The 19,071-nt window shown below is 41.2% G+C and overlaps 1 protein-coding gene and 1 pseudogene across 1 annotated transcript in view; one reads left to right on the top strand and one right to left on the bottom strand.

Annotated features, from left to right (window-relative positions):
- Positions 1-259: 259 nt before the first annotated feature.
- PLEKHM3 (pleckstrin homology domain containing M3) overlaps positions 260-19,071 on the bottom strand; it is a 239,696-nt gene continuing 220,884 nt past the window's right edge. The window contains exon 8 of the mRNA XM_004458144.4: positions 260-6,768. Coding sequence (XP_004458201.1) covers positions 6,591-6,768 — 178 coding nt within the window. The 3' untranslated portion in view covers positions 260-6,590. The remainder of the gene's footprint in view (positions 6,769-19,071) is intronic.
- LOC139439340 (tripartite motif-containing protein 14-like) lies at positions 12,730-18,592 on the top strand (annotated as a pseudogene).

Raw genomic sequence — 19,071 nt, 5'->3', positions numbered from 1 at the left:
TGCTCTGATTCAGCAGTTAAGGTCTGTAACATTAACTCTGCATCTTTTAGAAGTTACATTATTTTTTTCATAAGTATAGGAAGGGCTGATGTATTGAAGGTTGATGGATTTAGAAAGAAACGAAATCTATCTGTAAGACTACTATCCTGAGATGTTAATGAATCACTTTCAATAAGCCTCAGATTTTGACTTTGAATGAACATTCAGTGCTTACCCCCTCAAAACCAGTATTTTAATGTGTCTTTATAAGAGGAGAAAGTACTTTCTGCATGGTTTATTAAGAGAGAGATGTTTTACACAGTAGGAACTGGTGCTCTTAAATCATGTGACAGATGACCATAAAAACTAGGGACTTGACAACAGTACAACTTCAATTTCATATGATTACAGTTATTGATATAAAAAACGATGTAAACAAAAACATGGATAAGTTATGCCAAAACAAAAGGCTATAAAATCTAGAAAGCAGAAAGAATACATCCATAAGTTAGCATATTAGCAGTTACAAATAGCTCAACACCAAGTGATATGAGAGCCCAAGCCCAAATTTCAGTTGGTCCTGTATTGGGTGAACAGGACTAAGGAAAAAGACATGGATCTGACCCACGAATACAGGAACAAGTTGTGTATGTATTCCCTTCACCATGTTCAACACCCTTCATTTGTAACCTAAGCATTTTCCCTCCTTTTAATCATTCCTTAAAAACAGATTTTTTCTTAAGTCATCGATAGTGTGCTGGTAAACTCACGATAAACCCAGTAGGTGGCCAAGGCTAGAACCTAGGCCTCCAGCAGAAGAATCCTCATTTGGTAGCCCTGAATTTATCCAAGAGGCTCCCCACTTCCCATGTGGAAAACAGGTGGCAAAATAAAAAGAAAACCTTTAGACAGTAAAGGAAAAAGAAAATCCTCGTATTTGTGTAATTCTTCAATCTAAAAAAGGCTACATTCAAGGACTTTACCGTTTCAAGTCTGGTCAGCTGTTTTCATTTCTACCCATTGGCCTTGATGACACCATGACAATCCCCTGAGTTGGTTAATGAAAGCGAACAAAAAAAGTGTAATTAAACAAACAAACAAACCCAAGTTAAAACAAGCATAAAACCAAGTTAAAACATTATGTGGTTGTCTTTTGTATTTCCTGGTAAAAGTGCCAGTGGCACCAAGAAGCCAATGTCTGTACCATTCTGCTTTAACAGTGTGTTTCCAACAGGTGTTCCGTTATTCATGAGGTTAAGGCACCAGGTTAAACAAAACTGAAAGGTCTGACATGCATTGTATTATAGAATATGGAGGCTCCAAATGTGTCTGTATAAAGAGGAGCCAACAGGGAAGAAGCAACATGATCCATATTTAGAAGAATAGTCCAGCAGGCTTCAAGTGGGTCAGACAGACAAGACTAGAAGCACTAGACAGTACTATAAGGCACTCCTACGGGAAAAGAAACGAGGAAGGCCTACAGGAGCCTCGAGGCCCCAGGGGTCCACTGGCTGGTTTCCTGGTGGTCATGAAGCCTGAATCCATGCTGGGGCTGGGGACTGGTGGCAAGGAAGACCAAGGGATGGGGAGACAGGCTAGTCTGCAGCTCTACGGAAGAGAGTAGGAGGGAATCCTCACTGTGCTAAGAGTTTCTGTAGGTGCCTGAATCTTTTACCCTGGGCAACACTTGACTTCACTCCAAATCTTTCTAACAAGATGGGCAGTCAATGGCTTCTATTCCCAGGAGGAGGAACCAAAACAAAATGGTAGTCAGTCTTCTCATATGAGTTTCACAATGCCCTCCATTACACTGGAGGCCACTTCATGAGGAAACTGCCACCTGACAGTCACTCAGAATCCACTTCAAATAAAACCCCTGACAACTACAGGTGTGCTTCTGAGGGTACTCCACACTTTCCTTTTGACTTTTACCTAGAGTCTATTCATGACTTGGATTTGTACCTCAGCCATCACCCACTAAAACACACTAAAGAAAAACTCTCAAGCCAGAGATTTTTCAATCAAATGAAATTAGAATCTCCAACCATTGAAGAGGATTGCTGGGTGCTGGGACTTAACTGTCAAGATAATATGCCACATGACAGAAGTTAACAGTCCTCTGTTTGGTTAACCGAGCAGGGCTTCTGTCTCCCTTGTCTGGATCCCCCTGTGGCAGTTAGTTCTACTGGCCTCTGGGTGAGAAGGATGGGGGAAGGTGCCCGGCACAGGAAGCTCCTACGTGCCTTGTTAACAAGCACCAAGAAAAGGAAAACTGGGAGTACAGGTAACAATTCAATTCATGCCAAGGAGGAAAGTGTTTGTTTCCTTCAGTCTTGCAGTCAATTCTCTACTTTTTCACAGTTTTTCAGAGTAAGGAAAGAAGTGAGACAGAAAACCTAATAAAAAGAAGAATCACACACATCTCTTTTCACTATAAAACGTAAAATAAAACAAAATAAAAATCTCTTTGTTGACTCCAGGTAGAATTAGAATCAGGCATTGAAGAGTTACTTCATAACCTAGTTATTTCAATAAAGTGCAGTAGCTCTATGGAAATAAATAATTTTGCACAAACATATTAAAGCAGCATTGGTTTTAACCTAAATGAGAGAATATATCTCTGCTTTCTCACCTAATGCCTCCCTTTGCAGGAAGTGTACAGTGTGTCATCATGCTAGCCTTACCTTTACACATTCATTTACATAAGGCCCTTACTGGCCAAATGGGTAGCAAAGCACATCCACAGGTTTAGAAGCCACAACTTTTCGAGATGGCCCAGGCAGGAACCACCCTGTGTGGATGTTCAGTGTGCACACACGCGGAGATGCAAACAGAAGCAGGACGCTGGTGGGGGTCGGGAATGGGGGCACTCACTCTAGCTTAGCAAGGGCGGGATATGGTTCCTTCCAGGGTGCTAGAAACCCCTGTTTTCACTGTAGCCAAAGGCAATCACAGCACAGTGCCTTTTCAGAGGGCCGGAGGACACTATCATGCTGAAAGCCACACATCCCCAACACTCGCTACATTATTCCCTTTTGGGTGGAGGCCTAGTCCATAAGAATCAAAGAGCCATGGCCCTCTCAGCTAATCACTCCTAAAAAGATCACCCTTTAGCATTATAGACATGTAAATATCTGTAAAGTAGTCCCCTGAAAGGGCAGTGAAGCAAATGGGGGAGATGAGAGTTCACATGATTTTCATAAAAAAAGACTTTCAACTTTGGGGAAAAGCAGCCCTGGAAAGAATGCTACTCCCATTCCAGTTGCCTGCTTTTTAAGGACTTTGTGGCCTTCCTGCAGTGGTGCTAAACTGAGATCTATTTTAAGAACTGGCTTCTTTACTGCAGAGTTAGATGCCAGCACTTCACCAGGGTTGGACTGTTTCACACTTGACTTTCTGGCACTGCTAGGAGGGATTTCCTCAAGCGTTAGACAGGGGAATGGACTTTTCAGTGAAAAGAGGTTCCCCTGAGTCAGCGGCCAATTCCGGAAGATTAACTGGCCATTTTCTTATATGCTTTATGTGCAAGATATTTAATACAGGATGAAAAACGGAACATGAGGCAAAGTGGGGATTAGTTTGTCTTAAGGAGGTGGTAATCCACAGATTTGCCTTCGTTTTGACAGTTTCTAAGCAGTGGAACAATTATCTAGAACACAATTTGTTAGGGTTGAAAACAGTAAGGGTGTTCATGTGCTTTAAGACATTCTGGGCTGAAAATAGCAATTTTGAATTTTCATGGCAGACCTCACTCCTAAGTGGACTCCACTCTGTTCAGATTTTGGCACTGGTGGCTGAGCAGGCTGACAGGGATGTACAAAAAGGAGAGAAAACAGAAGCAGGTGGGATACAGTTCCAGTTCTGGGTAGCTGATCGTGATAGCACATCTAGGTTTTTCCCTTTTGAAAATAAGCAGAAAATGATGTGGGTGGAAAGTTCTTCTTAGGCGTCCACAGGCACTGCTAATATTTAGCAGGGCCCTCTAAATGGGCATCAATGAAATCAAAGGTATTTAGAGCAGGGATCCAGAATTTCACCCTTGACTTTTTTAGGTCTGACCCTGGATACACATATGTTGGGACAGGGAATGCTGTACAAAGAGTGAACATGTTAGCAGGGGAGGAGATGGTCCTGTACTTGAGGTCCCAAACACAGTATGCTGGGATGGCCTTGCTGACAGTTGGAATCACAGATACATTAATTATAGTGAAGGCAAAAATAAGCTACAGTGATATGGAGGTGGGGACGGAGGGAGAAGGCACTTTGCCATCAGAGCACATCTGTTTTATAATAAGCAGGTCTATAATTCTCTTGTGAAAGAGCATGGTCTGCTATCTTCTCTGAGGCTGGAAAATATAAATACTGTATTTCACAAAGGGGAGGAGGAAAGAGATGATCAAATTTGTTTGTCTGTTTGCCAAGTGCTTGTTTTAAAATGTCCACCCTTTTTATTTTCTGTGTGCCACTTCTCTACAGAACTAGAGCTAGAACTGAGGGAGAGTCAACTTGTTTTTCTAAGAGTAAAAGGCACCATGAGGCTTCTCATGAATAGGGCACTGGGGCCTCATCTTTCAGCAAGTTTTCATGCCTTGGTTGGAGCTACTGTATAATCAGAAAACAAATACATGGTGGTGAGCTACTAAGTTGAAATGTATGGTTGGGGGCCAACTGGCATAGGTCAAGAGGTGAAAGCTCACTTCTAAGAGTCTGCACAGAAGTCAGGCTGAAATGGCATTTCTTGAAATGGATGGAAGTATCGTGAGTTGGGATGTGGAGGGAGCAAAGTGTGGGAGAAGAGATATGGGGTTGCATGTGCCATGTACAGTACCTGCGAGTCACTGATTCTCTAGATCCTAACAGCAGTGAACCCACAAACCATGACAGCGCTGAGGGCACATGTTCTGGGGTGAATCATACAGAATCTTCTCAGTTGATTGTGGACTGTTTCAATATAAGCAAGTTTTTCTGCTCTAGAAAGAGTTAAGGTAGAAGGAATGGGAGCCAATAAGTTTCCAGTGCTATCCTACCTGCCACTTTGGTTACAGTGACTGCTATGTTGGCGTTTCAAAGGCGACTGCAGTGGGAGCCTGCTATCCTGCCAAATAGCAAAGCAATTAATTATATTTCTTATTTCTGTTATATTATTTATTTTAGTACTTTTTGTTTTGCTTTATGGTGGCAATTATATACATATAGGTATATAAATATTTTAAACAATATTAGATTTAATGCATTAATTATATTTGTAAGTTTTGTATTTTCTTAATAGCTTAAAGTTGGTATTTTCAAGTTCCACGGTACTCTGATCTTTGAAACAATTTTAAAAATGTGAGAGAACTGGTTAAGTTGACAAATGCTCAAAGGAAAATGTAGTGAGGAACAATGAAACATAAAGCATTTCCCCTGAAAAGGTAAGAACTGCAGGATCCTGTGAAAATTGAAGACCATCTCTTAGAGTGGATGTACCACAGATATTATCTTCCAGCCTGTTAACTGATGTAATTTACAATTCTAGGAAGTTTTCTCAGGCCAGCACCATTAAAATTGATAAATATCACCCATGAAACCCATGGAAAACTGTTCTTGAGAGAGCCATGTTTACCACCTGGTAAATATGGTGGCAGGTCAAATCGTTAGGTGCACGTTGGGATTCATACCAGCAAACAGACTGACAACATGTTGTTATTTGTCACAGAGGTCTCTTCTTTTCTCAGGGCAAAAAAACCTTTCTGGGATCAACTCTGAAACCAGAAACGGCTCTCCTCATAAATTAGGGGTGCATGCTTTCTGTCAGAGGGAGCTCACGCTCCTGGTTTCAGGGTCATTTGGACCTTTAGGCAATCCCATCTCTGTGGTAGGTTCGGAGGTGAGAGACAAAGTCAGGGACACTGAGTCCTAGGACTTGGGTGTTGATTTTGTTATGAAACAGATGATGATGGGTCTTGCCTCAGTGACCTGAGCCTCTGCAAAGGTGAAAAGTAAATAACATAAAAATAACTGAGGGGAGGGATGGGGTATATGGGAATCACCCTATATTTTCAATGTAACATTTATGTAATCGAAATCTTAAAAAAAAAAAAGAACCCAAAGTACTGTTCTCCTAATGATACCACCTGTCCCTCCTCCCAATGATACAAGTGAGGCAGGAAATGCCTTCTCCTTTCTCCTTTGTCCCATGTAATAAAAGGGCCCCTGAAAACAAAAAAAAAAAAAAAAAAAAAAAAAAAAAAAGAAAAAGAAAAGAAAATAAGAAAGGAAGAAAGAAAAAGCAAGAAAGCAAGTAAGTAAGAGATCCAAACTATAAAGCACTGTGTGTAAACCACATTTGCTTGGGAGTAAGCAGCTGAAATACATGGTTCAGTGTAATTCAGCTATTGGTATTTTTTCAAGCCACAGAGGCTCCATGGACCTTTTAGACAATGATTCATACGGAACATACATACAGGACATATAGGTATGTACGTATATATATGTATAAATATATATCTATATCTAGCTGAAGATTAAACATACTCTTCTTCCAAAGGGTTCTAATCGGCTTGTTAGGAAGCCACTCGAGGGCTGATGGAGCATTGCTAGTTGACTCTCTGGCCTTTGGACTCCTGCTAGAGTCAGGTGTTCTGGAAGGACAGCTCAAACAGGTTGCAAGCCTCCTCCAGACTCTCGTCCATGTTCAGCCTCCGCCAGAAAGACTTCTGCTTCTTCTGCAGCTCTCGGCGGACACACCTGGGGCAAGGGACTGACTTTTCTTTGCATTCAGAATGGAAAACGGCTCCACAGTTTTCACACCTGCAAAAGCCAAGCATGGATATAATGAGCAGGATCAAAACGAGCAAGATACAAACACTAGAAGTCCAGTGACTGGGCTTCCGGCAGCTTGAACAACTTGCCTCTAGGGTACAAATGCTATTCTGTACTACCCTATCGGTGGGAAGAGAAATGGCTTGCAGAATTGGGTTGTTTTCTTTTCCAAAATGCTCCAGGTTGAATTTCACTTGAAAAACAATCCTTTTCCTGATGAGAACTAGACTGGAGAGAGGCTATAGCTTAGAGTCAAGTGGAATCAGAAGTCTAGTAGCAACTCTGATTACGGCGCCAGTGGACAGAGCACTCAGAGGCCTGTGCTAGTTACCTCTGCACTGAGAAAGAAGCGTGGGCAATAATGCTAGGGTGAAGAGACAGAAAATGAGATTGAAGTGCCTCCCCGCCAATCCGAAATGCTCAGTACACAGGGCAACCCCAGAGTTACAATTTACATCAGTGAAAATATAGCTTTTGACTTCAGTTAACACGAAGTAAGTGGTTCCCTGTTAACTCACTGCCTTTATTTGACAGCTTGAAAAGATAAAATGACAGATTTTCATTTTCTAAATTATATCCTGTCGCCTGCTACTTTGGTGAATTTTAAAAATCCAGCAAAATCTTCCCCCTAAGAGTCTCCCTTTAGAACCTAAGTGGGAGCAATAAAACCTGAGAGTCTGGAAGAAAATAGTTAAGACATTTTATTTTTAAACGGCACAACAGGTACTGAATTTATAGAGAGGAGACATTCCAGGCACATGAGTCGTCTGTTTTTCTGCTTAGGGGGAGCCTGCACAGGAGTCTGAGCGGCTTGTTTTACCATAAAGTTTAATAAAGAGTAATTGACAAGCACAACAAAAGTTGCTGGAGCGAGTGGACTGACGATGTGGATTCAGTTCTCATCCCTTCACGCATGAGTGATGAGCAGCCTTTACCTCATCCCAGGAGCCCAGGGAATCGGGCCCGCAGGGTTTTGTTCAACTAGCACCATCCAAAGAAGGTCCAGCCTGCACCAGGTGCCAAAGGCAATGAGGGAGCCAGTCCTCTAACGACCACCCTTACACTTCACTCGAATTTCAGACCTGGGTGTACGACGGTCTTTAGGGTCCTGTGGCCTGGCCTGTCACTGACTTGCCCCTGGCACCATTCAGGAGTGGGGGAGAGGGGCTTTGCCAAAAGGGGATCTGCCCACCCACCCTCGTATCCTGGGCAGAAGGTAGAGACAACGGTGGCTGTACCACTGGCAGACCATAAGAGAGGAGGTTCACTGCACCAAGGGGTCTTGTCCTTGCTTAGCCTTCTAGACCAAGAAAATGTAGTGGTTAGGAGAGCAGGCAAGGGGTCAGACAGCTGGACTCAAACCCCAGCTTCAAACCCCTTAACTGGCTGAATGACCTTGAGCCAGTTACTTTACCTCTAGGAGTCTCAGTTTCCTTATCTGTTAAAGGGAGATTACAGTAGTACCCACCTCATAGGGCATAGTGAAGCTCAGAGGAGATAAGGGGTTAAGCATTTAGCACAGTTTCCCGCACCCAGCTGGGCCTTAATAGTAAAGCTAAAGCTGCTCCTCCCAGGGGACCTCTCGGGCTGCCTGCTGCCTTTCTGGGAGTCTTCATTTCAGCTTGACTTCCCCAAGTTACTGTGTGGCCTGAGGACACACAGTCATCCCCTTCCTTTCATAGATGAGAAAACTAAGACTTCGTGAGGGCTAGGGATTGTTTCTCAGGGATACAGTGAGTTGAAGACAGAGTGTGACTGGAATCCAGGACCCCTAGTGGCCCAGCCAAGGCTGTTCCTTGACGCCTTGCTGCTGGCCGAGGCCTGGTTATCTGAGCCAGAGCCCTGCACCCTTGTGTGGGCAAACACAGGGCTCTGAATATTTGGTTCAGGTCACAACTCTTCTTTCTAGCTAGCGACCTCGGCAAGGTATTTACTTGCTTGATGCTTTGGTTTCCTTGTTTGTCAAATGATGTTAACGATGGCATCCTTCCTCCTCACCTGGTTGATGTGAGACTAGAATGGGTGAGTATGCAGAAGGACCCTGCAAATGGCCAAGTGCTCTGCAGAGTAGGTGAATGTGACCCTACGTCTCACCAGGGCCTCTAGCACCTGCTGCCTGCAGAATGAGGCTACTCTGACCAGGGCAGTCAACATGGCGGGTCTCATCTCCAGCATCTCCATCCCCCAACTCTCTTCCCTCTTTCCCTGAAGATGAAGGTCAGACCCAGGTCTCCTAGTTCTTCTCTTGACTGGATATACCCCTCCCCAGTGGCAGTGGCTTTGTCCCCACTGGGTCACACCTCCAGACCTCCTATCACTAAACTGACACTAATGGTAATTTTATCAAATAAATTTCCTCCTCCCTGGCCCCTTTGCCCTGCTGGGTTAGTCAGTGATTTATACACATAGGATGTTGCCCTCAGGCAGTGACTGATAAGAAGAAAAACTCTGGGTTCCTTCAGTGCCACTCACTTATCTCTACTGATACCAGGACCCTAGTGAGGGAAGAGATTGAGTCTTATCGGATATTTCTGGTGCAACAAATACCCATGGGGTGATGGAGGGACCGAGTGCACCTGCTCTTTTCTAGCCAAAGGTCAATAACTGAAAAAAGTATGAGATTAAAAAAAATTAATGATTTCAAAATAGAACCAAGTCCTATTTTATAACAATTTGTAACACAACAGGCATCTTCTGAATTGTGTAATGGAGAACCTGCTCAAACAACGACCTTCCCAAATTCAGAGAATCTACTGTTAATTGTTCCCCCTATTTTCTCTTTAAAGGAAGGAGGGAGGGAAACTGTTCCCTTACATAAAATATATGGCACTCTGTAATAAAAATGTATTGTGCAGGAAAAATAAAGTACTACCTTTTAAAAATGTAATATATAGGTGTGTTCCTCTTTGAGGATAAAACAATTGAAAAAAAAAAAAAGACCTTTCACTTTAAAAAGATTCATTGGCCTGTATTTAAGGTATGATTTAGCACACCCAACTTTTCAGGAACACATCTTTTATATAAGGCAAATCTACCAATGCAATCATATCTGCTGAAAGGAAAGTGAATTTTCTGCCGAAAATTATAACAGGTAATGAAAGAGAAATGTGTCTTCAGTGTTCCTGAGTCTTAAATCAAAGAAGAGCCAGCATCTTCATTTCTGAGTCATCCAGTCCCAGCAATAAGCAGTTTCCTTGCTTCTCTGGTTGCTGTTGTACATCACAGAAAACAGAGACCTTATATATCTTCCCTTTCCTGTGTCATAGAGAATGCAATGGCTGTTGACCAAAGCCATCCAATAAGTTTTTTCCCCCCTGAAAGCATCCCTTGCTTCACTCAATCCAGTGATCTCAACCTCTGCACAGTGACACTTGGGGCTGGATAGCTCTCTGTTGTGGAGGCTGTCTTGTGCGCTGTAGGATGTCTAGCAGCGTCCCTGGCCATTCCCCACTACACACCAGTAGCAATCTTCCCCCCTCTCCCAGCTGTGACAACTAACAGTGACTCCAGACACGACCAAATATCTCCTGGGGTGGGGGGCAAAGTCGCCCTGGTTGAGAACTATATGGAAAAGAGATCACAGAGGGGATATGCCTGCTGGCTTATACTCTTACTAACCAGTAAGGTCCAGCACAGTGTACATCATTTTTACAAACATATGTGTTTAACACTTCATTTGATTAAAATAGATAAAACTCACCAGCATTAAGCTTCCAGTGGTTTCTAAAAATATTTTGAACAGCATTTAAGATGTTAATACCTGTGAAATGATTTTGTGCATTGTTCAGTAACTGTAACTTTTTATCAATTCACTCTGATTTTTCAGTCCTACTGGAAAGCCATCCTGGTGGTTGGCCTCAGTTGCATTTATTTGCTCTCTGGCCAAGAACCTCTAGGCTCTTTCTCTGTGATGTCCTCTGCTTCTTCATGCTTTGCCTAGGCTACCCAGCATATTAAAGCCCCAAACTTTTGCATTTGCTTCATAAAATACATTGCTTTTATGCCTTCCTGAAGCAGGTAGGTTTCAGTAACCTCTACAAGGAAAAGACCAGTAAATAGCAAGGAGGCTGCTTGCTGCAGAGAGGAGAGCTCAGTACAAGCGAGGAGCCCTAAGTCCTTGGCCCAGATGGGATCTGGCATCACTGGGATCTTGGCAAGTTGCTTCATCTCTGAGCCTTATTCTCTTTGCAGAAGTAAAAGAGAAGGTTGGATAAGATGCTATCTAATGTTCCTTCCAATGCAGATTTTATGAGGGGAGAAAAAAGCTATATGGGGTTTTACCTTTCTCTTTCCAAATTTTCTTGCCCCCAGGTCTGTGGATGAGTAAGTAAGAATGTTGCTTTGCTGTCTCCTCTCTCAGAAAGCCTCAGATCGACAGAGCTGGGACTGACAGAATGAGCCTTAAGGTTTAAAGCATTACTTAAAAAAAAAAATTAAATTAAATTTTTTTATTTTTAAAGAAGCTTTAGATTCCATAAATGATACATGGAAAATATAGAGGGATTCCCATATACCCTGCCCTTTCCCTCCCCCCGCACTTTCCCCATTAATAACATCTCTCATTAGTGTGGCACATTTTACTTTTGCTTTTAATTGCATTGATAAATCAAGCTACAAAACAGCTTATTTGAATTGGTCCACACAGCTCTATCAGGAGTATGGCCAAAAGGAGCTGCCTCTGTCCCTGTCTCACAAAATATCAAATAAAACACAAAGCTCTCCTTTTGAACCCTCCTCCAACTCTCATCAGCACCCCCTCCCTCCAAGAAAAATGTAGAATTGAAAAATATTGTGGTTTTTTTTCTGGGGGTGGGGTGGCCAGTGGTAACAACCATTTACCAACCCTTATGGAAGCATTTTTGTTTTTTAACAATGAGACAGCCACACTGGAGCAAACCAGCTGTACCCCAGGGGCTGGCTATACCCTAGAATGTGGGATTAGGAAGGAGGGACAAGTTCTGCTTCTGTGAAAGCTCTAGGGGTCAGGGGTACTAATTATGTTTGTGAGCCTTGGGAGAGTGGCAGAGGAACATCTCTACCATATTGGGACAACACAAATTCGACTCTATGGCTTAGTAAATGCACCATAGAATGAGACAGTATACATTTTATGAACAGTCTTTGACCTAAAAATGAGCTTGCTGACCCATGGCAAGTGAGAAGTTCACAACCTAAAGAGCTAATAGTCAATTGCCAAGAGATAGGACAGACATGATGTTCTTATTACAGCTATCAAAACCAAGAAAACTAACCTGCTACAAAGTAACAAAACTAAATATGAGCAGGGCGAAAAGGTTAGCCTCTCAAATGTTATGGCAAGGAAGTAAGAATTTCTGGTTGGAGACAGTTTCCTGTTCTGGAAAGCTGATGATGTGAGACCAATTAGAGACAGGCTCAATGACTTTGTCTGCACCCTTCCAGAGCCTAGCTGCACACAGGGAGGTCACAGGAAACGGCTAACAGTCCCTGCCCCAAGCTGAGGTCACTGAAATGCTTCTGCTCTCTTCATGTTAGGATTCAGCTGCATTTTTATTTTTGGCTCAGGCAATGGCCTCAGATATTTCACTTGGATTGAAATTCAGGCTTCAGTTTGGTTGGATCTTTGACAAGCGAAAGGACTGACTTGCAGAGCAGGGCAGAGCTTTGGCTGATTTCCACTCTGCAGAGCCCACAACGAAAAGGGTGGGTACAGAAATAAGTGCATGTTATCAGGCATGCGAGGGTGGTTTTGTGTATGGCTACTACGTAAAGTACCCCATATGGCCACTAGTTATTACTGGTTTTTCCAAGAAACCAAGATGATTATTTAAATCTCTTAGCTAAGGGAGGTGGTTATTGGGGCTTAGTTATTTGAATGTTTTGGGTTGGTGTTTTCTTCAATTATTGTGTATGTAAGTGAATATAAGCAAACAATTTAAAATTTTCTTAAGTAGAAAATCAACCAACATCATGTATGGTGTATGCCTGCAGGTGTGTATATGTGCCATTTATGTACTTATATTTATGTGCACATGTGTACTGTTCAGAAGAATATGTGGAACATGTAACTTAAACATGCTAAGGTAAAGTGAATTGCACATGATTTTAACAAATGATAAGATCTACTAGATCCATTTTTTTGGAGGGGGGAATAGGAGGGTTAAAATAAAGCAAGGCTAACATGCAATTTCAATAAAAAACTGATTATGGTTGGTGCTGATGGCTGTGGAGAGAGTTCACATTTCACAGCCGCTGCCTTCAGGGGAACTGGCTCCAGTCAGGCCATGCGATAGCCTTGCCCCTCTATTCCACTCAACAGCGCAAGGGTTCCAGAAGAAGGCAGGATGGGGAGGCAGAGAGCAAGGGGCCTGAAAATGTTAAATTACAGAACTGTGGATCCTTGTACATTTGGGCACATCACATTTGGGATTATTCCTTGTGATTTTTCCCCTCCTTTTTTTTTTTGGTCTGTGGAAAGGGGGATGGGGTAAGGCTTAAAAAAAGAATCCGTATGATTTGATTGGAATTGTATGAGACTGGAAAAAATCCAGCTCCTTTGGCCAAATGTCTGGCAGATTTAGGTGTGTATGTGCTGGCTTGTACAGCTATTCCAATAGTTTTGAATGGTAAATGCAAATACAGTAAGATTCAAATAGTAAAATAACATTAATTAGACAATATCTGTATGGCCCTTTGCCCCTGACTTTACATGCATTATCTTCTTAAATCTTTACAACAACATCCTGAAGTAGGTATATTTGTTTTCCCATTTTAAATAAGAAAACAAAACAAAATTAAACACTGGAGGCTAATCTGGTCTCAGAACTAGTAAATTGGTGATCAACTTTGGACTTGATTCCAGTCTTCCAATTTGAAATCTAGTCCTTTTTCCCCTTTTAGACACCACATGGTCCTTTACATTAATCAGCACATACCTAAAGACCTGCAAGACCCATATCTGGGAAGAACAATTGGTATGTTTCCCAATGATCTTTTTATTTACCCTTTAACTCCCAGAGTTAATTAAAGAAGGTTTTTCCTGATTGCAGCCCACAAAGCATTTGGCTTTCACAGGTCCTACATTTTTAGTTTGTAAACTAAGCTCAGTTAATACCTTTGACAAAAGCTTTACTTAAAATTGAGACTTTGAAATACAATGTAAACAAAGGTTAATTAATTCATTTGCTAATTTTGCTGCCCTACTGGGGATATTAACTCACTGTTACCTTTAGTGCAAGTGCTTAATAAATATTTCTTGCTAATTTGATAGTGATGAGGGGGGAGGGAATGACACAGGACGACACTGGACGTCACTGTACAGGACTGGAACCGATACTTCTGACACTCCTAAATATTTATTTTATGAAAAAACTAGAATATATTATCATTGTGGCCATAGAGAACTATAAATAAAAGCAATGGTTGTCTTTAAAAAAATCCTAAAGTAGTTCAAAACATCCAAGAGCCCAAATGTCTTACTACATCTAAAACAAATGCAGTGAATATGAAAATATTAAGACAATTAAAAAAAAAATAAGCTTGACCTATATTTACTTTCATTAATACACCAGTCAGCCTTTTTATATAAAACTGAACATTTTAACTGTCAAGTTTTTGAAGCCTCTTTAAAAGAAAAAAATAATTTACCATGATGTTACATACCTAAGATTCTGAATGGGACTCACTTCTATTTAACATATTATATTTCTTAAATACATTTCTTTGTTTTAAAGTACTAAGACAAAGAGCAAAATAAAAGAAATTTTCAAGCATGGGTACCCTAGAAAACACAAAAAGATAAGATGATAAGCCAAATCTGATTTTATGACCAGCATGATTACTTTATTTGTTTAGGAATAAGTTCTTGATGTAAATTTAGAAGGAGAAAGGCATTCAAATAAAACCCAAAGTCAGTGGCAGAGCATTTGACTGCAAATAAAACCCAAAGTATTCTTTACAAATTTTGTACTAGTTTTCATCAGTTTAGACTGCCCCCATTTGTCTCCTTAACAAGATGGTATTACATAATTTTCTAATATAAATTTATTCTAAGTCAATGGCTCTCAAAGTGTGGTTCCTGGACTAGCAAAATCAGCATCACTGGAGAATTTGTTAGGAACGTAAATTATCGGGTCCCTGTCCCAGACTTACTGAATCATAAATTCTGGGGTGGAGCCCAGCAATCTGTTTTAACAAGCACTCCAAGCGATTTTGACAAACACCAAAGTTTGAGAACCACCGCCTTATGTCTCAGGCCAATCATTTCCAAAGATAGCAGGGCTCTTATTTTTCACCTAATATATTTAGAACAAAAATATGGACTTTGAAAAATGAAAACAGGAAGTGATAGTAACTAATATTTTTATATAGGACTTTGCATTTTATATCTATTAATATTTTCTTATATCTAATACATAAAAATCCATTTTATTTTTTAAAAAATTACAAGTAATATTGAGTTGTTCATGTATTTATTGGCCATTTATATATTTTTTTCAGTAAATTGGCTTATGTCCTTAGTCCATTTTCTATTGTGTTTTTGGACTTTAACTTGCTGATTTTAAAAGCTTTTTCACATTAAGAAATTTAATCTTTTGTTACATATACTGAAAATATTTCTTCCAGTTATGTTTGCATTTGACTTTATTATAGGATTTTAAGCATTTAACATTTTTTATGTATTTAACTGTATTTCCCTTCCATGACTTCTGGGTTTGTATCAAGCTGAGAAAAATCTTCCACACTTTTAAGATTACAAAAATATTCACCCATTGTTTCTTCTAGTGCCTAATGGGTTTTAATTTTTTATATATTTAAAACTTTAATCAGCCTAGAATTTATCTTGATGTATGGTAAATGCAGTTAGAGCCAGCATTATTTTTACCTTCAAATGGCTAACGAGTGTGCAGTTCCTTTTATTGAATGATCTATCTTTTGATTTACCTATTTGCCATGCTACCTTTACCATGTACTAAATTTCCATATTACTTGGGTCTATTTCTGTAGTTTTTGAAATCCTGTTCCATTGATCTATTCCTATGCCTGCATTATACTTTTTTATAATACCTTTTTTTTTTTTTTTTTTAGGTACTAGATCTAGGGAATTGAACTCCAGACCTCATATGTAGGAAGCCAGTGCTCAACCACTGAGCCACATAAGATTGGTTCCCCTGAGTTGGTTATTTTGTTTGTTTGCTGCTTGTTTTTTTGTTTTGTTTTTAGGAGGCACTAGGGAATGAACCTGGGACTTCCCCTGTGGGAAGCAGGAGCTCAACTGCTTGAGCCATATCCACTCTCTTTAAATACATAGGGAATGGGAAGAAGAGATGTGATAAGGTGGCATTTTGGGGACTTTGGAGCTGTCCTAAACGACACTGCAGGGTCAGATGCTGGACACTATATATCCTGCCATAACCCACTGAATGTACCAGGGGAGAGTGTGAACTACAGGGAAACTATTTCCACGTGGTGCAGCACTGCTCCAAAATGTGTTTGCTGAGTGCGATGAGTGTGCCACAATGATGGGGGAGGTTGTTGGTGTGGGAGGAGTGGAGTGGGGGGATGAGGGGTAATGGGAACCTCTTCTGTTTTTTATAATGTAACCTTTTTTTTAATGTATCTTCAAAAAAATACAATTTACAAAAATGATGGGGGTGGGGGAGTGGTGTGGGTTATATGGGAACCTCATGTTTTTTTAATGTAATGTTCTATGTGATCTATTAACTTTAATAAAAAAAGTGTAATTAAAAATATATTTTTATATCTGATAAAAACACTCTCCCCTGATATAAAACAAAACTTTGAGAGATCAAGTTCTATATTGGAGACGTGCGCACGCCCACGCTGGACCCGGACACGATGCACGCGCGCCTGCGCCTATCGGCCATCCGCCTGACGGTGCGCTGCGGCCTACTGGGCCGCTTGGGCCCGACGCCCGCGCTGCGCTAGGAAGAGCTGTGGCAGGTGCTGGGCCGCGACGGCTTAGCCGGGGGCCGCCACTACTGGGAGGTGGACGTGCAGGAGGCGGGCGCCGGCTGGTGGGTGGGCGCGGCCTACGCCTCCCTGCGGCGCCGCGGGGCCTAGGCCGCCGCCCGCCTGGGCTGCACCCGCCAATCCTGGTGCCTCAAGCGCTACGAGCTCGAGTACTGGGCCTTCCACGACGGCCAGCGCAGCCCCCTGCGGCCCCGCCACGACCCCGACCGGCTCGGCGTCTTTCTGGACTACGAGGCGGGCGTCCTGGCCTTCTACGACGTGGCGGGCGGCATGCAGCACCTGCACACCTTCCGCGCGGCCTTCCAGGAGCCGCTCTTCCCAGCCCTGCGCCTCTGGGAAGGGGCCATCCACTTCCCGCGGCTACCCTAGGAGCCAGGACCGCAGCGGGACCTGCGCCGCCGACCGCAGCCGCCTCTGGGCTCGCCTGGCCCCGACGTGCCTGCCCCACCGCCTCCTCCTCGACCCCTAGGCGCCAGCGCCCCCAGGACCGGGCGCACTCAGGGCCGCATCAGGTCTATACTACCCTGATTTTAGTACAGGTCGCTGAAGGTGACACAACCAGGGGGCACCTGAATGCCCCAGCACACGAGCTTATATTATCCTCAACCTTGTTGGATTTTTTTTTTTTTTTTTTGCCTTTTACATTTTTCTTTGAACAGTTTTTGTATTCTGCTTTTTCACTAACATGAGCATTATTTCATGTTACTAAATCTGATATTTTAGTTTTTTTAGATAAGTAGGCTTACAGAAATATGTATAAAATATAAAATACCGAGTTCCCATATACCACCCTATTATTAATACCTTGTGTTAGTGCAGTACATTTGTACATTCATGAAAGAACGTTTCTGTAATTGTACTATTAACTATAGTTCATCATTTACAATAGGGTTCACTGTGTTACGCAGTCCTATTTTATCTTTTTTTTATTCTGGTAACATACGACCTAAAATTTCCCCTTTTAACCACATTCACATATATAATTCAGGGCTGGTAATTACATTCACAATGTTGTACTGCTGTAACCACCATCCACTTCCAAAACTTTATAACCAATCCCAATAGAAATTATGTGCAATTTAAGTATTAACTCTCCATTCCCTACCTCCAACCCAGCTCCTGGTAATCTATATTCTAGATTCTAACTCTATGAGTTAATTTATCCTAATGATTTCATATCAGTGAAATCACACAGTGTCTGTAATTTTGTGTCTGGCCTATTTCACTAACCATGATGTCTTCAAGGTTCATCAATGTTGTCACAGAAATCAGCTTCATTCCATTTGAATGCTGACTATTCCATTGTGTGTATGTACCACATTTTATCTATTTATTGGTGGCTGGACAATTGGGTTGTCTCTGTCTTTGGGCAATTGTGGATAATGCCACTATGAACATCGGTGTGCAAATATCTTTTTGATTTTCTGCTTTCAATTCTTTTGGGATACCTATTATGGGATTGCTAAGACATATTCCATACTTAGCTTTCTGAGGAACTGCTAAACTGTCTTCCACAGCAATGGTAATGGTTTATATTCCCACCAGCAATGAATAAGTGTTCTTATTTCTTTACATTTTCTCCAACACTTGTAATTTTCTGGTTTTGTTTTTTTCCCCCCAATAGTAGTCATTCTAATGAATGTGAAATGGTATCTTGTGGTTTTAATTTGTATTTCCCTAATTGCTAATGATGTTGAGCATCTTTTCATGTGTTCTTTAGCCATTTGTACATCCTCTTTGGAGAAATGTCTATTAAAATCTTTGGCCCATTTTTAAATTGGGTTGTTTTTATATTTAAAAAAAAAGTTCTATATTGACTATATTAGAGAACTTTACTACTGCCCATCTTTATGTAAAATGAAAAAAATTTAAAAGAATGTATATAATCAATAAACTAACTTAAAATGTAAATTATAGTTTCATTTATAAGGGTTATTTAAAATGAGATGCATTTGTAGAAACACTTCAGGTGGTCAGAAACTAATCCTAGCTTTGGATATTTAACTTCCTGAATATCTCAGATTTTTAAAATCTTTATATGGGGATAAAAGCATTGTACAAATTTGGTGTGTTGAACTAGTAGACTGAGTAGCTATATGTTAATAAAATTAGGAAACATGGTTCAATTTTTAATAAGATATAATTTTTTTAAGGAGGTGTAGCAGTTTGATATGGTTATGAATTCCAAAAATAAATACTGGATTATGTTTGTAATCTGGTCTGTACCTGGGTATGATTAAGTTATGATTAGGGCTTTGATTGGGCCACATCATTAGGATGGTGAGTCCCCACCCCTTGGTGGGTGGGAACTCACAGATA

Source organism: Dasypus novemcinctus, chromosome 7 (assembly GCF_030445035.2).
Source record: "Dasypus novemcinctus isolate mDasNov1 chromosome 7, mDasNov1.1.hap2, whole genome shotgun sequence".
Classification (NCBI taxonomy): domain Eukaryota; kingdom Metazoa; phylum Chordata; class Mammalia; order Cingulata; family Dasypodidae; genus Dasypus; species Dasypus novemcinctus.
This window is presented reverse-complemented; position numbering and strand designations above follow the sequence as displayed.